Here is a 20,095-nt window from a genome sequence, read left to right on the forward strand (position 1 = left end):
GTCCTGTTTTGTTTTGTTTTTTATAATATGTACATACTATATTTATACAGAGGCACCAATCAGATAAGCAAGGAGCTGTTGCATCTACATAATGGTTTTTTGCTAGAACTTCTTAGGGTCTTCGAGTGGGAATGTAAGTAGCACCTACTGCTTGCTGCATCTGGAAAATGTATAAAGTTGTGGTTACATGAGAATCTTCTACAATTATTTGCTTTCACCTTTAAGTTCTACCTAAGTATTGAATAAAAAGGAACCCGGTGAGTCAGAATCCTGCACTTTTTCAAAAGAAGACCATGATGGTCAAGGCAGTGGGCCGTGTGTCAAAAGGCTGGTTCTTGTCCTGGCTCTGTGACATAAGACCCAAACCACCAAACAGCTTCACCTCTTTAATCCTCCCTTTCCACATGTGCACAACAAAGGCAATAACAGCAGCATCCACAAGGATGGTGTAAGAACGTGATGATCACTGAGCACAGTTCCAAGCACACAGGAAGTGACTGACAGACACTAGCACTCCTATTGCACAACTTATTTTGAAGTCAAACCTTTAGCATTTTAGGTAAATATTTAGCTACAATTTTACATGCAGAAAGTAGATAATACACCAATTCACTGAAAAAATTTAAAGTCATCTCTCATAGCATTTACTTTACATATAACCATATGCAATACCTGCCACCAGAATACAGGAACCATGGACAGGGTCACTGATGAGTAATGTGGAATAGAAACTTTGCTGTCTAAACATATTTTCAAAAATACTCCCTTTTTATTGACTTTGAAGCTTATTTTAAAACTAGGTTAATTTTACATTTACGTACTCTGAACTGAAGAAAAATCTTCCAAGCCCCAGGTCTCAGCCTGACGCACATTCTGTGAAAACTTCTAGAAGAGATGATCTGATTCAGCAGCCTGCCGGTCTCAAATCACTGTGCTCTTGGAGAAAACTATTTCACAAGAAATTTTTTTCTCTGATCACAGCAACACATTGAAAACTTCAAACATCAACAGAGATTGAGGAAAAAATGCATCTTTCTGAAATGCCAATTTTTCTGAAGTAACCACCCCACAAACCACTTCAGTCACTTCAAATGGTGGCAAGTGCATACTGAATCAGCCCACACTGAAATGAGAGACTGTGATAAACACAATAATATTTCAGGATAAAAGTCTCCAACAAAATTCAAATTTCATGGCATTATGGAGACCATCATTAGCATATATACCTGAATGTATGATCCATTGATTTTTAATTCTACTTTACTAAAACATGGCATTTGTTTTCAATCAATTTAAGAGATTTGGGGGGTGGGGGTGTACAGAGATCCAACACTTCAGGGAGATGATCTCATCTTCTGAAGGTATTAGATTGAACAGCCACCCTTCTCTGAACCAGAGATGCACTCCAGTTGGTCTAAGACATTTATTTCAACATTCACTGACTCACAAACTAGATTCACTAAAAGTTCAATGAAGTTCATAAGTTGAAAACTGCTTTCTTTATGAGTTCATTCAAAGGGCTAATTTACAGGGCTTGCAGTTTAGTGCTAATCGACTTTTAGGAGTTCGCAAGTTCCCATGCCATTCTCTGTTAGACTTATTTTGACTTACATTTGTGTCATGTTAAAAGAGAAGTATAATACACACAAGTCAGTGTTCTCTATCCATTCATCCTCTGATGGACATTTAGGTGGTTTCCATGTCTTGGCTGCAATGAACATGGGAGTGCAGATATCTCTTCAAGATACTGACTTCAACTCCTTTGGATATATACCCAGAAGTGGGAACAAGCTAGATACAGATAAATACTTTATGATCTCACTTATATGTGGAATCTAAAATAGTCAAACTCACAGAAGCAGACAGTAGAATAGTGGTTGCTAGGAGGGTGGAGGCAGGGCAGAAATGGGGAGGTGACGGTTAAAGAGTACAGAGTTTCAGCTATGCAACATAAGAAAGTTCTGGACAACTGCTGCACAGCACAGTGCCTGTAGCTGACAATACTGTACTGGATGCTTAAAATTGCTAAGGGGGTAGATCTTATGTTAAGTGTTCTCACCAAAGTATTAATAATATTAATAAATGGTGTGGGAACTGACAGATATGTTTACGGCCTTCATGATGGTGATGGTTTCATGGGCGTATGCTTATCACCAAACTCACCAAAAGGTACACGTTAAATATGCACAATTTTTTAAATGTCAATCATACCTCAATAAAATGACAGTGGTGTCTTTTTAAAGTCAGTGGTCTCATCTTATTTTCTTTTATTACCAATAACAACACATGAGTTAGAGTAATATAATACCTTTGGTACTAATGAAATAGAAGCATCAAAGGCTTAAACCATCTACATATGCATGTACATGGTGAGATGACAGACAGATAGAATGCCCCACCTTTCATGGGCTACAGGCATTTGTTCATTTCGTTTTCTTCTACCCCACTGTCCAACTTTGTGTCTAAAATCATTGCTCCCTCTTTCTTACTGACATCTCATCCATAAATCAACACTCACTCAGTCACAGACTTCTTAGTCTGATCTTTTTAATTTTTTTCAGGAAAAGGCTAGAGGAGAGAACATCAAGTCTCCAGTAACACTGATGCCAACTTTCCTGATTCCAGTCCCTAGCCTCAAGCAGCCCTGGCCACTGCTTCTGTCTCCCCTCATCACTCCAGGGAGCTACTGATGAGCCGCACAGATCGAAACTCACACAAGCCTTACAGATTCCAGAGCTCATGACCACAGGAGAAGTGCTCCATATCATGGAAGACACTGAGAAAACACATGCATATTTTCCCACAAGCACCTAAAAATAATACATTTTAAGAAAGTGAAGAAGTCTCCCAGGAGAGAAAATCCTCGAGTTTCACTGTCTATTATGGTAGTCGTCAGCCCCATGTGGCCACTGAGCATTTGAAACGTGGCTAGTCCCACGTTTCTGTGTGTGTGTGTGCTGGAATACACACTGAAAGCCAAGGACTTGGTATGGAAACAAGAATGTAAGAAATCTCGTCAATGGTTTTTTATATTGATTACATGTCAAAATGTTAGTACTTTGGATATATTGGGTTAAACATACTATTTGGATTAATTTCACCTGTTTCTTTTGAATGTTTTACTATGGCTGCTAGAAAGTTTAATCTTATGTGCGTGGCTCACATTGTGTTTCCATTGGACAGGGCTGGTCAAGAGTTGCTCTTCACACTCACCTCCAGAACCTCAGCATTATGGTGTTAGGGCGCTGGACTAAATTATACGTGGAGATGAATGCAGGTAGATATGTGTGGGGATGCTGGCGAGACTAACTCCATCTTTGAGGCCTTCAAAGCTCTGGTTTGTCCTCGCAACAATCTTTTCCTGCACAGGTTACTTAGCAACCACAGGCAGACAAGGAACGGAATGCTATGTTTGTGCAAGATAAGAAACCAATAACTTCAAGTGACACAAGCCACCCCTCGGATCAACAACAGGTGGTTTCAAGGCATCTGGAAATCATCTGCTTCAACAGATTTCTCTTTGGCACAGCTCCACTTTTATCTCTAAGCCCCTTATAAGCCTCAATTCCCCTTCCTCCAGGCATTTCAGGGAGCAGCTGCACCATCGTCAGCCCGATCCTTCCCATATGTAAGTTACCAGTCAATAAACTCTCAGTAATACTTTATGGAGTTGCTTGCTTTGTTTTTTGGACTCAAAGTTCCTTTGCAGTTCAGAGCTATTTTACCTTAGCTCTATCCTTGCACAGTATGAAACAGTGGTTCTCAAAATGTGCTCCTTGTAATAAAAATGCAAGTTGTCAGCCCCTACCCCAGGCCTACTGCGTCAGCAGCTCTGGGGTGGGGCCCAGCAATGTGTTTTAACAAGCCCTCCAGGGGACTCTGAGACTCAACTTTGAGAACTATGGATGTCATAGTCTGTTTTGTGCTGCTATATCAGAATACCCGAGACTGGATAATTTACAAAGAACAGAAATGTATTTTCCCACATTCTGGAGGCTGGGAAGTCCAAGATCACTGCACTAATATTTGGTGTCTGGTGAGGGCCTTCTTTCTGCTTCCTCACACAACAGAAGGCAGAAGGCTAAGCAAGCTGAACACAGTGTGAAGCCTCTTTCATAAGGGCTTTACTCCCATTAAAAAGGAAGGAGCCCTCGTGGCCTAATCATCTCTTAAAGGCCCCACCTCTTAATACTATCACATTGGCAACACCTGGATTTTGGAGGGGACACATCCAAACCATAGCAGTGAACAAAGAAGAAAATTTACAAGAGCAAATGTTCCAAATCACTTGAAATCACTTTCAAACATGACCATACTGTGGCCTTGCAGCAATCTGGTCTTTAGGGTAACAGCCCCTCCAATCCCATATGGAGCAAAAAGACCCTTGTCAAGGCCTGGTGCAGTCCTGGACATGATCGGCCTTCCTCAGCTGTCCAGGGTCAGACATTCTTCTAGATCCCCCAGGCATGGTACACACCACAGCCTTACTCAGGCTGTTGGGACTATGAAGAGATCCACTTTTCAACCCACAGAAAATATGGAATGGGGAAGGGAAACAGAGGAGGCAAGACTAAGAAGAGGAAAAAAAATTAATGGTTTTCAAAGTTCAAGGAGACATATATCCACAGAGTGAAAAACAATAAACACATTCATATTCCTTCATTTCACTGGTGTTGCTCTAAGTTAAAAGAGAAAGGAAAAAACAAAGACAGGTATTTAATATATGAGAATGTAGATAAGTGAAGAAATAGAAATATGTAATTAGGGAGAAATGCAGAGAAAGAAGGGAGAAAAGGGTGGGTAAAGGAGAGTAAAATTTAATGATCAACCCATTTCTCTGTGTGTGTGTGTGTGTGTACACAATTTTGCGCAGATGTCTTTATACCATAATACCGTGTTTTATCAATCCTAAGATGAATATTTGTTCACATTTTAATGTCTCTGGAAATTCAGGATGTTTCTTACAATTTCTGTTGTCAGATTTGATGAAGTTTGGTATTTTTTATTCTGTTCTTGGAATCTCATTTCCAAACACAACAATCCAGCTGGAAAAAAATATCTTTCACTTTGGCTTCCTTATAATAAGACCACTGTTTATCTTAAAGTTATTTAATGGTTATAGATCATTAAAAAAGAAAATTACACTCATACAAATCCATCCAATCATGGCTTTTTTCCCTGTAGCATATGGTATGATAACTGGGAATAATATGAAAAATTCAACTAAGCAGGGGCTTCCAGTCCCATATTCTAGAATTCTTAATACTAAGGACAATGTAAATGTTCCATGATGGGCTTAATTGTCAACACTGCTCTGCAACAGAAGTGTACTCCTCCTTGAATCAAAGCTGCTGAGAATTTAATTGTGAAGCATTATGATTTAGAACTTTTTCTTCAATGTTGCTAATGCGGGCACTATTATCCTGTGGCAGATAATGCATTTCAAGATACCACTTGTTTCCATAATAATATTCAGCAGCTTGATTACTTATATTACCCTATGAAATAGGAGGAAACCATTTTTCTTTACTTCACTGAAAAGTTTTACATGTATCAGTATAATCAGCTATGTAGAGACTCCACCTGCCATTCACTATTCCTTTTGTTATTTTATATATCAATCATTTCTCTCTCTCTCTCTCTCTCTGCTCCTCTTTAAGTTCAATAATACCATGCTTCTCAATTTCTCTTGGTCTAGATCCTAGAATCACATCCTTCCCTTTGGTTCCACTGCCCTCTCTGGACATTTTCTTTTTATGCTCTGCTTTCTCTGAAATTATATGAGCAGCACTAAGTCAAGGACAGCCTGATTTATATTCTCCAAAGATTATAATTCTTTGCTAAATCATTCTAAATAGCATTTTAATATCTAAAAATGTGTGTGTGTATGTGTGTGTGTGTGTGCATGTGTCTACATTATGACACTGCTGCCCTCTTAACAGATGCTGCAATGGAGCCATGTACTAATAGCACCTACATCTTTTTTCTTGAAAAATAAGAGCTAATTGGAAAGTCTTCTATTTTCAAGGGCAGTTGAGATTATTCCTTCTAGTACACATTATCTTGGCTTTGGCTCCTTGTATTAGTCCGTTTCTGTTGCTTATAATGGAAATACCTGAAACTGGATATTCTCTGAAGAAACAATATTCATTGCTTACACTTTTGGAGTCCAAAGCCCAGGGAACACATCTGGTGAGGGCCTTGTTCTGCCTACAGTGAGGCAGGGATCACATGGTGAAATGGCAGGAACAGAGAGAGAGAGACTAACCTCCTCATGTGCTCTCCTTTTAAAGCCATCAGAACCACACCCATGACCACCATTAAACCATCTATGGATTAATCCATTCACTAGGGTATGGTCCTCACAATCTAATCACTTCAAGGCTCCCTCTTTCAATTATCACAACAGGATTTCCCATCCTTCTAACACTGTCACAGTGGGGGTTAAGTTTCTAATACATGGAACTTTGGAGGACAAAATTCAATCCATAGCACTCCCCTTTAGGAAGGTATGGTCTATCTTCCATAAATCAAGGAGCATGACTTAGTGAGTTAGGATTGAGCTTTGTCACTGGCCTTACTTACAAAGCTAGGTTCCCTTTGAAGCCAGAGAGACCCAAAGGCACAAAGGTTTATCTCTGGATGTAATAAACATGGTAATAAATTATCTCATGTCTACAAGACATCAATGTACATTATCAATATAGTTCCACATTAACATTCCCAATGCCGTGCTGGCAAAGGAATCCTTAATGAAACTCTATGTGGAACTGAGAATTTTTGTGGCTCAACAAGGTTTAAAGTGACTGACTTTCAATAAATCAAAATTTGTTGTGGTTATAAAGAAAAATTTTACTTTTCACTAAAAGATTTGATCTATTTTCAGGAAAATGTCTTTCAACAAAGTAGTGCTGAACAATTGTGCCTGCAGACTCTCAGTTCTTCTACCCCATTTTCAAATCTAAGACCTTTCCTTGTGGCTAAATCCAATTAATATTTTTCTGTCCTTCACTCAATGTGTGTGCAGAATCTGACACTCACGATTTCTCTGCTCTCCACTTCTGGAAACTCGCCTCTCCTTTGGCTTCTAGACATCACACTAGCCTCCTGACTGCTTCCACTTCCCAAGCCATTCCCAGGGGACATCTCTTGCAGCCACTGCCCAGTCCTCTGGGTCACTTCTGTCCTCCCCCGAAGGATCTCCTCTTCTACACTTATGGCCTCACCCACGGCCTATATAAACACTCCTTTCTTGGAATCCTTAGAGGCATCTCAAACTCTCAGTACTCACAACTATAAACTGGTAATCTTCTCCATGAAGTCTGCTTTTCCTCCTTGATCCCCCATGATGGTGAGGAGCAACACCTTACATTCACCAGTCACCCAAGCCAAATCCAGCAAGTAATGTGGGGGTTTTTCCTGCCCCAAATCCCTCCTATGTCATCAGCCATCAAGTTCTGATTCTACTTCCTTATTAAAAGTCATTCCCTTCCCTTCATCAGACTGCCACAGCTTAACTCAGACCCACACCTTCACGATGCAGCTACGGAGATGTTTCTTGAAGTCAAACTTGGTCAGTCTCTCTCCTTGCAACACTCCAATGATTCTTTGCCACCTGCAGGAGAAATCCCACCTTCGGTAGCACAGCACCAAGGCTCACTGATGAAGGTCAAGCCTTTGCTCCCCTCTCCACCCTTGTCTCATGCCACAGTCCTTGACACCGACCGTGTGCACTCCCCAAACACACTCCACCTTCTCTTGCCTCTGTGCCTTTGCAGACACTTTCTGCCTGCTGGCAATGACCACTGATACCCTTGCGACACCCTTTACCTAGTCGGGAAGGTCTTCCAGATAACTAAATCTCCTCCAGGTGACTTTCCTATGTGCTGCCACAAGACCATGTTCATTCCACACCTTGGCACTGGACACATAAAATTAATGTTTTTATTACTTGTCAGCCTTTCCCCTAAATGGTAAATTCCTTGAGAATAAGACCATGTCTTATTGGTCTTCTATTGTCAGGGCCTATTACAGTGCCTGGCACATAGCAAATGTCAGATAATTGTCAAATGAATGAATGAATGCATGAATTAATGAATAGATTATCCACACTGCACATGCTAACATCCACTTCACAAGGATAAAGAGAAGGAAGATAGGACCATGACCTATATTACCTTATCATAGCAGTAAACTGCCTGTATTTATAGGATCAATGCATCTAAAGGCAAATAAATGCATCCAGTATGGCAAAACATTCTGTATGTGATGGAGTTTGGATGTGTTGTCCCCTCCAAAACTCATGTGGAAATTTGACCCCCAATGTGGCAGTGTTGGAAACTGATTGAGTCATGGGGACGGATCCCTCATGAATGGATTAATGCTCTCCCTAGGGGAGGGGGGATTAATGAGTGAGTTCTCGCTCTATCAGTTCCCGTGAGAGCTTGTTGTTTATAGCACCCTGGCACCTCCTCTCTGTCTCTCTTGCTTCCTCTTGCCATGTGATCTGCTCATACCCACTGGCTGCCTGCCACTTTCCACCATGAGTAGAAGCAGCCTGAGGCCCGTGCCAGATGCTGCTGTCCCAGAATTGTAAGCCAAATAAACCTCTCTTCTTTATAAATTACCAAGTCTCAGGATTCTTTTATAGCAGCACAAAATGGACTAAAACAGTATGTTAAACCTCAGGGCTTTGAAACTTAAGCAACTAAGATTTCGTGCTGTCTGCAACAACACCAAGGAAATGTGCATCATTGTCCTAGAGTCAAATTGTTGGAAAAGTAAAAGCACAGGGCTGACATACGTCATCCAAAGGACAATAGGAATAGCAACCGTATCGCCCACATCGCAGCCCACGACAGCTCCGGCTGCAGTCTCTCGCACTCTGACCTGGGTGGGGCAGCTGGCAGCAAGCACAGCCTTCACGTGCCCACCTGCTAATCCCAGAACTCCCTCCCTGCTTCCCAAATGCAGCGTCAGCTGAAGAAGTGAACTGGAGTAACTAGATGGCAAATGGAGAGGAGTGAGTTTCACGGGGCCCTACCAGTTTAGACGAGTCATCTTCTAAAAGGAAGGTCACCCTCAGGAAAGTGTCCCAGGAGACTGACTCATCCCATCCTCTTTACTCTACTGTTCCCTGTCCTTACTCTTTTCTTGGGCATCTCATTTGTTTTGTCATTCTGCTCTTTCTTTGATGATAATGATCCCTAAATCTGTACATCAGGCCTTTGCCTCTGAAGCTCTTGTTATAAGTTTCCAGTGGTCAGAAAGACACAAAACTCCTCCAGCTAGGCACACAAAACATACACATGAAAATGCAGAAACCTGCTACAATACTGCTGAGGTCTTCCTGACAAGGTCTCATATTGAAAGAGGGTCTCAAAGGATTTGCAGTGTTGTGAAGGGAAAGAGTTGAAAGGGAGTAGGAGTTAAGCACCCAGCACTGAGCTAGATCCCAAATCTACCCTTACTACCTGTTGACCCAGGTAAAGGTTGCTTACTCTCCCTAAGCCTCAGTCTCCTCATGTAAGAACTGGAAATGCTAACAGCCATTGCTACACCATGGGATTAAGTGTTCTATTCACTGACTCCTTCCAATATGCATATAAAGCTTCCAGTGTCTCCTAAATCTTAATTTTAAAAAAAAAACACTTTACTATTCTCTATCTATTGTCCCTAAATCCTCCCTGCTGTTCTCACACAGACTAGAAAGACAGTCTATGGTCTGTACATGCTTGGTCCCCTTTTCCTTTCAGCTCAACATTATATGGAAATTTATTCCTTAGGTTAACAATGCCCTAACTACAATTATAGCTGTCCTTCATGCATCTTGTTTGCAATGGTGAGGTAAATCTGAAAAGAAATGAAGGGTGTCTCTATGGTAGGAGCCTCAAGCGAAACTGGCTGGATGGACTGGGGTTCCTCTTCCTACAGGAACCAGAAATAGCAATGGAAGAAATGGAGGAGGAATGGTGTTGGAGAAGGGAAGCCAAAGGTCAGCAGCAGAAGACAAGTACTAACACCAGGATCAAGCAGTGAAGGCACCTGGCCAAGGAAAATCTCAGGTACCAAAGGATGGAGAACAAGCAAAGGTCCAGAATTTAAGCCCGGGGAAAGCCAGTAGCTCAGAGTGAAGGAACTCTGGCCACTGGGGCCCATTTTTATGAGGTATAGTTATTTGATGCTTGGGTGGGCAGCACTCGTCCTACTTAAATTCTCTGTAGCATTTGTCGCTATCAACCCCCTCCTCCTCCACATCTTGAAAACACTCTCTCATGTCCTATATCCCAGGACGTCACTCCCTCCAGTCCTCCTCAAGCCCCGCTGGTCCATCTTAGTTCCCCGAGTGGGTGCTGTCTCCCTCCCCTGCCCTGCGGTGCTGCACTCAGCTGGGACTGTCTTGCCTTCCACTCCATGTGAGCTACGGTGGCAGAGACTGTAGCTGATCTGATCACAGAATCCATATTTTCTTCTCTTGGGCATGAAGGCATAATGCACTTCCCAGCCTCCCTTGCGATTAGGTATGGTCTTGTGACCAATTCCAGCCAACAGGAAGTAAGTGAGTGGACTTCACTATTTCTAGGACTGGCCCTTGAAAAAAACCCTTGAGATTCTTCACCCTTCTTCCCTTCCTTCTGGCTCCATGCCCCCACCTAGGGTAACCTTGGAAGGAAGGCACTGACAACGGAAGAATTTCTCTCAACCTGGTTCCCTGGATGACTGCACAGAGAAAAGACTTCACTTTAAATCAGAAACACATACACTGGATTCCACGGGTGTACGAAATAAATTTCTACCATGTTAAGTCATTGAAATCCTGGGGTGTATCTGTTACAGCAGCTTCCATTTTTGCTGTTAAACCCCAATTCTGTATATCATTAGTCCTGACCTCTACTTTTAACATTAGATTCAAATTTCTAACTTCTTCTCTCTCCTTCACCAGACTAACTTCTAATATTTTTCAGGAATTATTCCCTAAACCTCTTGGTCTGGGTTGGGTTTCTTCGTATGTGTTTCTGGAGCACCTTACTTATCATAATTATAACTGCTCGTATAATCATCTGCTTCCCCAACTCTATGGCACACTTTGAGGATAAAGACTGTGTTTTAATCTCTGTAGCCTCCATGTCCAGTTGGCACTCAGGAATAACTTTCTTGTAAGAATAAATTGATGAATGAGTAAATAAAGGAATTAGGATTTGTTGTATGAAAAATATGAAGGCCCACAGGGGTTGTGATCAACATTTATAAAATAACGAAAGGTATCAAGAAGAGAGGCTGAATGGGAAACTTTTCAAATTAATCCCTAGATAAACAGAAACAAAGAGAAACTTAAATGTTGAAAGAAGAATTTTTAAAGATTTAAGGATAAGTAAAAAGAAGGCTTTACTGAGAAATCAGTAAGCTAGAGTTTCTTCAAAAAATGATGGGGGATATTTTTTAAAAAATTGTAAAATGTTACTAGGGAAAACTTGATTTGTTGAGAGTATTACCCAAGTTTTTTGAGGTCGATCATGAGGGACAATACAGCTTTCTAGAACATGTCCCTAAGACAGATTCCTGAAGGACAGGAGACATTTAAAGCACTTCTTTTGTAACAATATCAAAATCACTGTTTAAATACATTATAGTGATGTTGCCTCAGGTTCCAGCTAACATCCCAGTGACCATTCACCTGGGTGCTAACAACCCACTGTGCATTAGCATTTATAGCACCTATGCAGAACCCTAGGCAGGAGGTGGGTGACCAAAGTCGAGCTAGAGAACAATCCAGAACTTTCCAGGGCATTCTTTCTAGGTCCCCTGCCCCTCTGCATACAGTTTTCCTGCGCACTCCAAAAAAGAACTATTACAAAGCCTATGAGTGACTTACAGAAATAATCAGCATTATCCCTTTTCTTCCAGACCCGTCTTCTCTCCACATCTGGGAAATCCCCACATAAAGGAATAACTAGACTAATCAAAAGTTTGTCTCTTTCAGTGCTTCTATTTACTCTCTAAAACTTTTAAAAAAGATCACAAATGAATGTTGGTTTTCATCGTTGACCTTTCATTTGCTTTCTCTGGTTCGAGACATTTAACTTTCATCTGAAAAGGTATCGCTGATTTAAAGGGAGCTAAAACACAAAACAGACATTTTCCTTTTACAGAAAGAAACAATATTTAACCTTTAACTCAGAAGTTCACTCTGAAAGATTCAAAGTAGCACACTCACCTGTAGCTGGGATATAGTTAAAGGGTATCTGAATAATATCCAGGTAACACCTTCACTGCAAGGTGGGATAGTAAGAGAGCCTTCATACACCCAGTAATCCCGCAACAGTGGATCTGTGCAGCCACATGGACATGTCATGAAAAGGCAAGTTATTTAATAATCACCCTGAAGATTCCAGCAACAATTTTCAAAATTACAAACCGTCCATGACACTTCTCAGATGGATATCATTTTTAAACTACACTCTTATCACATCTGTGTTCTTAAACTAATTAATCATGGAGAAAATAATCAATGAAAACCATGATGAATCCTCTTTCTACCATTTATAGATTTCTATCAATAGATTGCTATATATATCTGTCAAGTGTAATCCTTTAGAAGTGTGTCCATACTTTTGGATTTCTTTAACTTTATTAGAGGATTTACTTGACTGATTCACATACCTAGTGTTTATTAAACGCTTACTAGATGCCAGGCACTGTTCTAAGCATTTTACATTAATTCATTTAATCTTCAAAACAAACCAGTGGGATAGGCACTATTATTAGCCCTGTTTTTCAGATGGGGAAACTGAATCACAGAAGGTCAGTAATCTGCCCAAGGCCACTCAGCTAATAACTAGCAGAGCCAGGATTCAAACCCATGCAGTCTGGCTTCAAAGCCTGTATTTTTAAGCATTCTGGTCTGGCTACCTCTACGTGTAATATTTTCCTTCTCTAACAGCAAAATATTAAAATTATATTCTGATAGGATAAAATAAATCACTCATTAAATCATTTAGTTCTGCATTAAAGGAATTTATGGTTAATATGATAGGTAAATATTTAACATATGACAGAATTTGGTTTTTTATAGAGCAACTAAATGTAGAATGTAGAAGATACAATGCATCAACTTATTTGGTTTTGTTTGAAACACAAGAAATAGCATATAATTTAGGCAGAAAAATGTGAAAACCAAAATTTTATATAAAACAGCTTGTAATTTCAAATTATATTCTAAGCATTTATGCATAATTATTACCTGTGCACAAACACAATTATAATAATATCTAAATAACAGTATTACTGCAAAGAAGTAACCTTATAAAATTAAATATGAAGTTTACTTCACTTTAGAGATTAATAAAAATGTCACTGATCAATCTTAGAAGTATGTCAAGGTTATTTTATTGTGTGGTGCTTTATATAGAAGTAGAAATTTTTACAAATGACAATCCTAAGAAAGTTCTTCATGGATTAATGCGACTAGTGGCAAAGTGTCTCTATTATTTCCAAAGGTTTACTTCCAGTATTTAGAGTAATTCGGAACTGGTAACCGCTACAAAGAATATAAATTGCAAAGAAACTTTATTAACTGATAATATATAGTTATGTATATTCTGAAAAAACAATGTGTTTATATCCACAGCTAAAACTCATCTTATGCAATCAGATAAATGCTTACCTGGTAATAAAGTGTTAGGATTAAAGCATGGTATTGTTTTGGACTTCCCCTAAGAAAGAAAAAATATTTACCCTCGTTAATGTAAAATTTCTAAATTTTAGAATAAATAATTTATTAGGACTAAAAACCTAGAATGAAGTCTTTTAAAATGGCATCATCTGGTCTCCTAGACTTGTAGCATCTCTTTCTGTCTTTTCATTGGAGGAACATTGGCTGGCTGCAATAAGATACTCCTGCTCTGATTGGATGGCTATTTTCTTTGCTACCACAGTTCAATTTTCCCTGTAAGTCCTGGTGTGGAACTTACAACTAGTGTAAACCTGTCCCACATCAGCTACTTTTTCCGCTTCTAACACTTTCATTCCAGAGACGTGAGCAAAATGTCTTAGTGTAAAATACCTGCACCCTGGCTGGGGAATACTTTCAAAATGACTTTCCTCCTGTTTGCTTTGATCTCAGCTGCTAACTTTCTTGGCATTACAACCTGACCCCCAACTTCTCGTTTTGTCCCATTTGGATTTGGTAATTCAGCTCTAGGATCTATTCTAGATGCTCTCCTCTCCAGAAAGGGAGATCTGAAAGTCAGATCAAAATAATCAATTCCAATCAACTTTTATCAAAGCTAGGTTTAAATTTCAAGGGAAATATTTGTGCCCTTATTGAATAATTTGCATTTAATATCATTATTTTAAATTGGGTCATTCAAACTGCTTAGGCCTTAGAGGCAGACATACCTGTCATGTGAATTGAATTTCCCTAAGACAAGATTCTGTCCACACAGATGTAACAGGGAAAGTTACTGTATAACCTCTACATCTCTTCCTCACTTCCTGGGTCTACTTTATGCATTTAAGAATCCAGTTTACTTGCCTCCCCCTATCCTCTTATATTCCATAACGATTGATGTCCTCTTAGCTGAAGAAATAAAGCCTATTTTCTTGGCCCATTTATATTGGACAAATGTTAGTCAAAATGTGCCCTCACCCCTTTTACCAGCTTCTTTTGACCAGTCTGGGCTTCTCTTGGTAGCTGGGTTTATTCAGAGCCTGCTCAGGAGATCTTGTGTGGAGATTCTGCCTGGTTCAAGATGCCCTAGGCTTGTGCTAGTGTAGAGCTAATCAATCAGACCTAATTCCCAGACTGATCTTAGAATTGGCTTTGGATCCCCTTCAGTCGAGCAAGTTCAACTTCTGCTCTGTATCTCCAGCAGCCATACAGGACTAAACTACTCCCCTCCCCAAGGCCACTAGGATTCAACTGACTCAGTGTGAGCACAGAAGGTACTGTTTATAACAGAACCTGGCTTCCTAGCAATGCTGGGCCATATCATTGAAGGGTCATATTGATTTAAATCAACTTCTCTAGGATATTATCTTCTGGCATATGTGTACTTTTTAAAAAGATTTATTTAATGTAAGCCCTTTGAAGTGTGGTTCCCCAAATTTTTATTTGTTTTATCTACATAACTTTCCTGTAACAGGAAAGGGTTGACTCAGTAGGCCTGTGTTGTTCAAACCCTGCACATCCCAAATAAATGCCTGTCTTCAAAATTAATCCTTGGCTGGCTCCTGAGCTATAATCTCTGAGCCTCTGGAATAATTTACCCAATAAGAGTGCTGTGTTTTTGTATGCCTAAGGCCTTGGGCCACGCTGTATTTATGTGAACTCCTAGTGTTGTATACCTGAGGCCTTGGGGCATACCGTACCAGTTTGACCAGATAAGTTTATCCTGACAATGTGATTTATGGTGAAGGCCTGATTTTGCTGGAGGGAAGAGGAATTACTTCTAGAGTTTGAGCAGCTGGTGTTAGTTACAAAGCAGGTACCTTGTGCTTGCATGACTCTCCTAATAAAATCCCTGGACACCACGGCTCGGTGAGCTTCCCTGGTTGGCAACACTTCACACATGTGATATGTCATTGCTGGGAGATTTAGGGGGATTCCCATGTGACTCCACTGGGAAGGGACAACTGGAACCTTGTGCCTGGTTTCTCCTGGACTTTGCTCCACGCACATTTTCCCTCTGCTGATTTTTGACCTGTTTCTTTCCACTGTAATAAACCATTATCATTAAGTATAGCAGCTTTTCTGAGTTCTGTGAGCCCTTCTAGCAAATCATCAAACCCACAGGTGGTCATGGGGACCTCTTACACAACCAGCAGTTTTATTTGTTTTAAGTAATGACTTACCTTATATTGAATATCCTGGAGGATTTCAGTCACAGCCTTCAGGCCAACATGTTCTTTTCCTATCTGAAATATATAAAGCGTAAACCACAATCACAACATTTAAAAATGCTTAGTTTTACTCAAAATAACTAACAGAACCAAGGTTCCAGTCTACCTGAATGTCCTTTTTGGGGAATAATTAAATGACATTTTTATTAATAACCAGGTCTACTAAAGGTAATTAAAGTTGTAACAGAAGTACAATAAAATATTAGGTATATAATATCCAAAAATCCACTCTAATGTCTTCTTGCTATGTATAGATATCATTCCCTGTGCTATATAGAATATACAATATATCAAATCATAAAATATTGCTACACAAAAATGTTAAGGATATTTTTGAATCAAAACTACTCAGTACATCTTCAAATCCTTCAGTTTTTACCTTTAACATTTATAGATCATTACAAAGGTTTTATCAATGTTGAAAAATTTTATTAACTCAGAAAAGTGGGCATGTGATTTTTTACATTAAAGTCACCAAAATCAGGACATTTTCTGATTACCATTGGACATAATTCTATAACCCTCTTTTTATTCTTAAATAAATAAGAATATGCTTTCAGGAGCCCTCTATTTTAAAACGTTGCCTATCATTATATATATTTTTACTATATAAAATGCTCCAAGGAAATTTGAGACTTAAAACAATTCAAATATTTAGTATTCTTGACTTTAACTTTAAAAATTATAAGTGCAATCTGATCGACTGTCAATGGTCCGTGGTAGTGGAGCAGAGATAATTTATAACCTCAGATAAGCAATCATTGTTATAGTCAGCTTTTCCCCTTCCATATAACTATTTGGAGATGACCTATAAGAAGCTAGAGTAGCTGTCAGCATGTTTCCATTCTCTTTCTCTCAGTGTTAACCACCTGTAAAACATGCTGGATGAAAGGGCACCAAAAAGAAAAGGAGACAAGAAACACTCAGCCTAAGGCCAATCAGCTCAGAATAATCAAGACTTTAACTGTTTTCCAAGTGTAATTCCTGAGACGGCTCTAAAAACAGAAAATGAATTCTTTAGAGTTAAAAAAAAAAAAAAAGAAAGAAAGAAACCTAATGCAAATGTGCCTGTGAGTGCAGGAGCCTGGATTGCCAGGGAAATGGACCTCACTTTGTTTTGTTAGTTTAACTATGAATAACATCTGGATGTCTACGCCTACAGCTGTGTTGTTTTCATTCCATGCACCTCCTGTCAGATTACCAACTCTTCAAGAGTCCACGTCTGAAACCATAAGGCCACACAGTGTAGTGGCGCAGGAAGGAGCAAGCTCACTCTCGTTGCACTGCCTGGGCTCTGATTATGACTCTGCCACGTGTCAGCTGTGTGACCGTGAGCAAGTTTATCCAACCTCTGTGTCCTTCAGCTCCTTCATCTATTCAGCGGGGAGGATAAAAATGATAGGGTTGAAGATGAGGCTAAATCAAACAAAGAATTTAGAACAGGGCTTGGGTCATTGTAAGTCAATTAATATTATACATTATTATTCTTAAACTGAATACCGTACAGCATCAGACACAGTTTTTACACATAGTAGTGCTTAATAACCATAACTGCTCCTTCTATCTATAAAGATTCTTTACTTTATGGGCAAAATATTATAACCTGTGACAAACTCCAGCAATTCCTCCACCTCTTACCTTTCCTTCCTTGACAAATTTCTGTATGAAGATGTTATAACTACCAAAAAGTAAATACAGGTGACAATCTACACACCCCAATTGCTAAAATCCTGCAACAGTTTCAGGTAACACAACCTGGTGCCGAGTCCACCAGGAACTGTGAGGTCAATTAATTTCTTACTTTTGCCACCTTTTCCCACCGTGGAAAACTTAAAAAACCCCGGCTGGTTCTCCTCTCCTGGAATCTCAGCCCTGTCCCACCTGTGTTTTCCACTTCCAACTCCATCTCCTCTGTTTTCCACTGAGCTCTGTGGAACATGGTGGCCCCGTCTCTGACAAGCTCTCTCACCACCTCCTGGTCTAGTGAAGCCCCTCAGGTGTGCCCAGGGCCACAGCTTTCTCTCAGGCCTTTTGAGGGGACACTGTGCAGCCTCCCAGGGAGACGGGACTGCAGGCTGTGGCCAGGGCTCTACTGTCACCTTTGGTTCAGCGCTCTGTGACCCACACGCACAAGGCTGTCCTCTTCTGATGCTATCATGCCCTCCTCGTCACTTACCGACCGACTGGTCACTCCCTCCCAGGCATCACTTCCTGCTGTCACCCAAGGTCTTCAGCATCCACGCGGGTGACCCATCCCCTCACTGGCCTGAGTCTCCTCCCGCTCAGTGCACGGCCTTCAGCCCCATTCCTCCTCAGCAAACCAACGCTGAGAACACGCCTTGCATTTGCTTTCATTCTGCAAACTTCAATCCAAAGACCATTCTCTCCGGCCAGAACTCCTCACCATTCAGCCCTCTCCGGCTTTTTTCTCTCTTCCCTTTCCCTGATCTTCAGGAGCCACGGCTTTCAGGCCCCTCTTCGCTTCAGCTCCTTGCCCTCCCAGCTAGACTGAATGACATCTCTTCAACCACTCTCCAGTCTTTAATCCCTTTGTCCTCCTAAGTCATCTGCTCTACGATGGACCAATGCGACAACCTGCTAGAAAGCTCCCCTCCCCTGCCTGGAGAGAGCACATTCACCATACCTTGTCCTGTATAATCTGTGATGTCCAGCCTCACACACGTCTCCCTCGCTGACTGTCAAGTCCGTTATCATCCCCTCCTGGACTGTTTCAAGTCCCAGCCCCACACCCATGTTTCCCTTGTTGTGCAAGTAACTTTGCTTGAATGTCTCGGTGATAACAAAGGTCATCAGGCATGAACTCCCTAATGACTGCCTTTCCCCACCTACAAATTGGCCCCATTTGTGCCCACCTCCCCTCACCCCCATCCTCCTGGCCCTCTATTTGGAGAAAGGGTGGGTCACCTCCTATCTGAGGCTAGTGCATCCACAGAAGCTCTCTATCCCGTGCCCTCCTGTCTCCTCCAGGACTCTCTTATATCATCTGCTTTTATACTCTCTCTTCCCAGTATGTTTTAGCTCTGTGTCTGCACTAGCTCTTTTTGCTCAGAATAAAACCACAGGCAGATCTCAGGTCTCCAAATGATTCACTGTACATCCCCACCAGTTACTGCCCCTCTGTCCTCCTCCCTTCTGTCAAGCTTCCCGAAAGGGACATCTGCCTCTGACTTCCTCCCCGCTCTGTCCACCGCTCTGGCCTGAGTGCCAGCCCTGGACGGAGTTCAGCCCTTCTCCTCCCTGCCTCATCTGACCCTCATGACCAGTCCTTCTTTTCTTGGTGAAATTTTGCTCTCATAGTGTCTGTAGTTTTACTCTCTCCAGAGAATGGCATTTTCACATAGATAACCTAAGGAACCTACGGGAAGTTAGAACAAGTGCACATGCTCTCAAGGCTCTCTCTTGCCTACAGGGACGCCACTTTTTTCTGAAAGTACTGACGCTGGTTCCAAGGCCAGAGCTCCACTAGCCCGTGTCACCTCTTAATATTCTAGGAATCAGTGAATGAAAATATTAAGTTATCATAACTCACTCCATCCACAAATTTACTGAGTGCCAACTCCAAAGATGAAACGAACATGTTCTCTTCCCTTCTATCTATGAATATTCGGTTATTTATACTGTTAATTTTATTTTTTATTTTTATTTTTCATAATGAGATTTTTGCCTTCTATTGCCTCAACTTCTCAGATTTGGATGCTTTATTGACTTTTTTCCAAGTATAAGAGTAGTCTTTAATAATTATTACTTCAATATACTAAAGATTATCAAAATGTGTACCTGTATAATTAAAACATTTTTCATCAATATTGTGTGATTCCATTTTATTTATATAATGCAGTTTTAAAATAGGAATATAGTACCCTGCCTGTGAAAAAACCATACAATACAGAAAAGAGGATTCATCTGAAAATATAAGTATTTGCTTTTAAATTCTATGGCATGTGTCATACTTTCAAGACACTGATTTTAAAATACTAAGAAGCTAAAACCAAATGGGTACTTTCAAACATCAATAAAGAAATATCTTAGATATACATATAATAGAAAATTGTTGCAATTAATGACATTCTTGATATATATGCCACAAAAAGCAAATTTAAAATGGCTATTACCCAACTCTCTTTGGAAAATTAAGTTATTAAAGACCACTGTGCTATCATTACTGCTCCAATCC

At 40.4% G+C, this 20,095-nt stretch overlaps 1 protein-coding gene across 1 annotated transcript in view; it reads right to left on the reverse strand.

Annotated features, from left to right (window-relative positions):
- The window catches only part of CA8 (carbonic anhydrase 8), an 87,022-nt gene that overhangs the window by 20,509 nt on the left and 46,418 nt on the right, over positions 1 to 20,095 (reverse strand). Inside the window, exons 5-8 of the mRNA XM_063080004.1 lie at positions 15,853 to 15,915; positions 13,664 to 13,712; positions 12,215 to 12,327; positions 11,873 to 11,923 (exon numbers count right to left, since the gene is read on the reverse strand). Of these exons, the coding sequence (XP_062936074.1) occupies positions 11,873 to 11,923; positions 12,215 to 12,327; positions 13,664 to 13,712; positions 15,853 to 15,915 (276 nt within the window). The remainder of the gene's footprint in view (positions 1 to 11,872; positions 11,924 to 12,214; positions 12,328 to 13,663; positions 13,713 to 15,852; positions 15,916 to 20,095) is intronic.

This window comes from Cynocephalus volans, chromosome 15 (assembly GCF_027409185.1).
Source record: "Cynocephalus volans isolate mCynVol1 chromosome 15, mCynVol1.pri, whole genome shotgun sequence".
Lineage (NCBI taxonomy): Eukaryota > Metazoa > Chordata > Mammalia > Dermoptera > Cynocephalidae > Cynocephalus > Cynocephalus volans.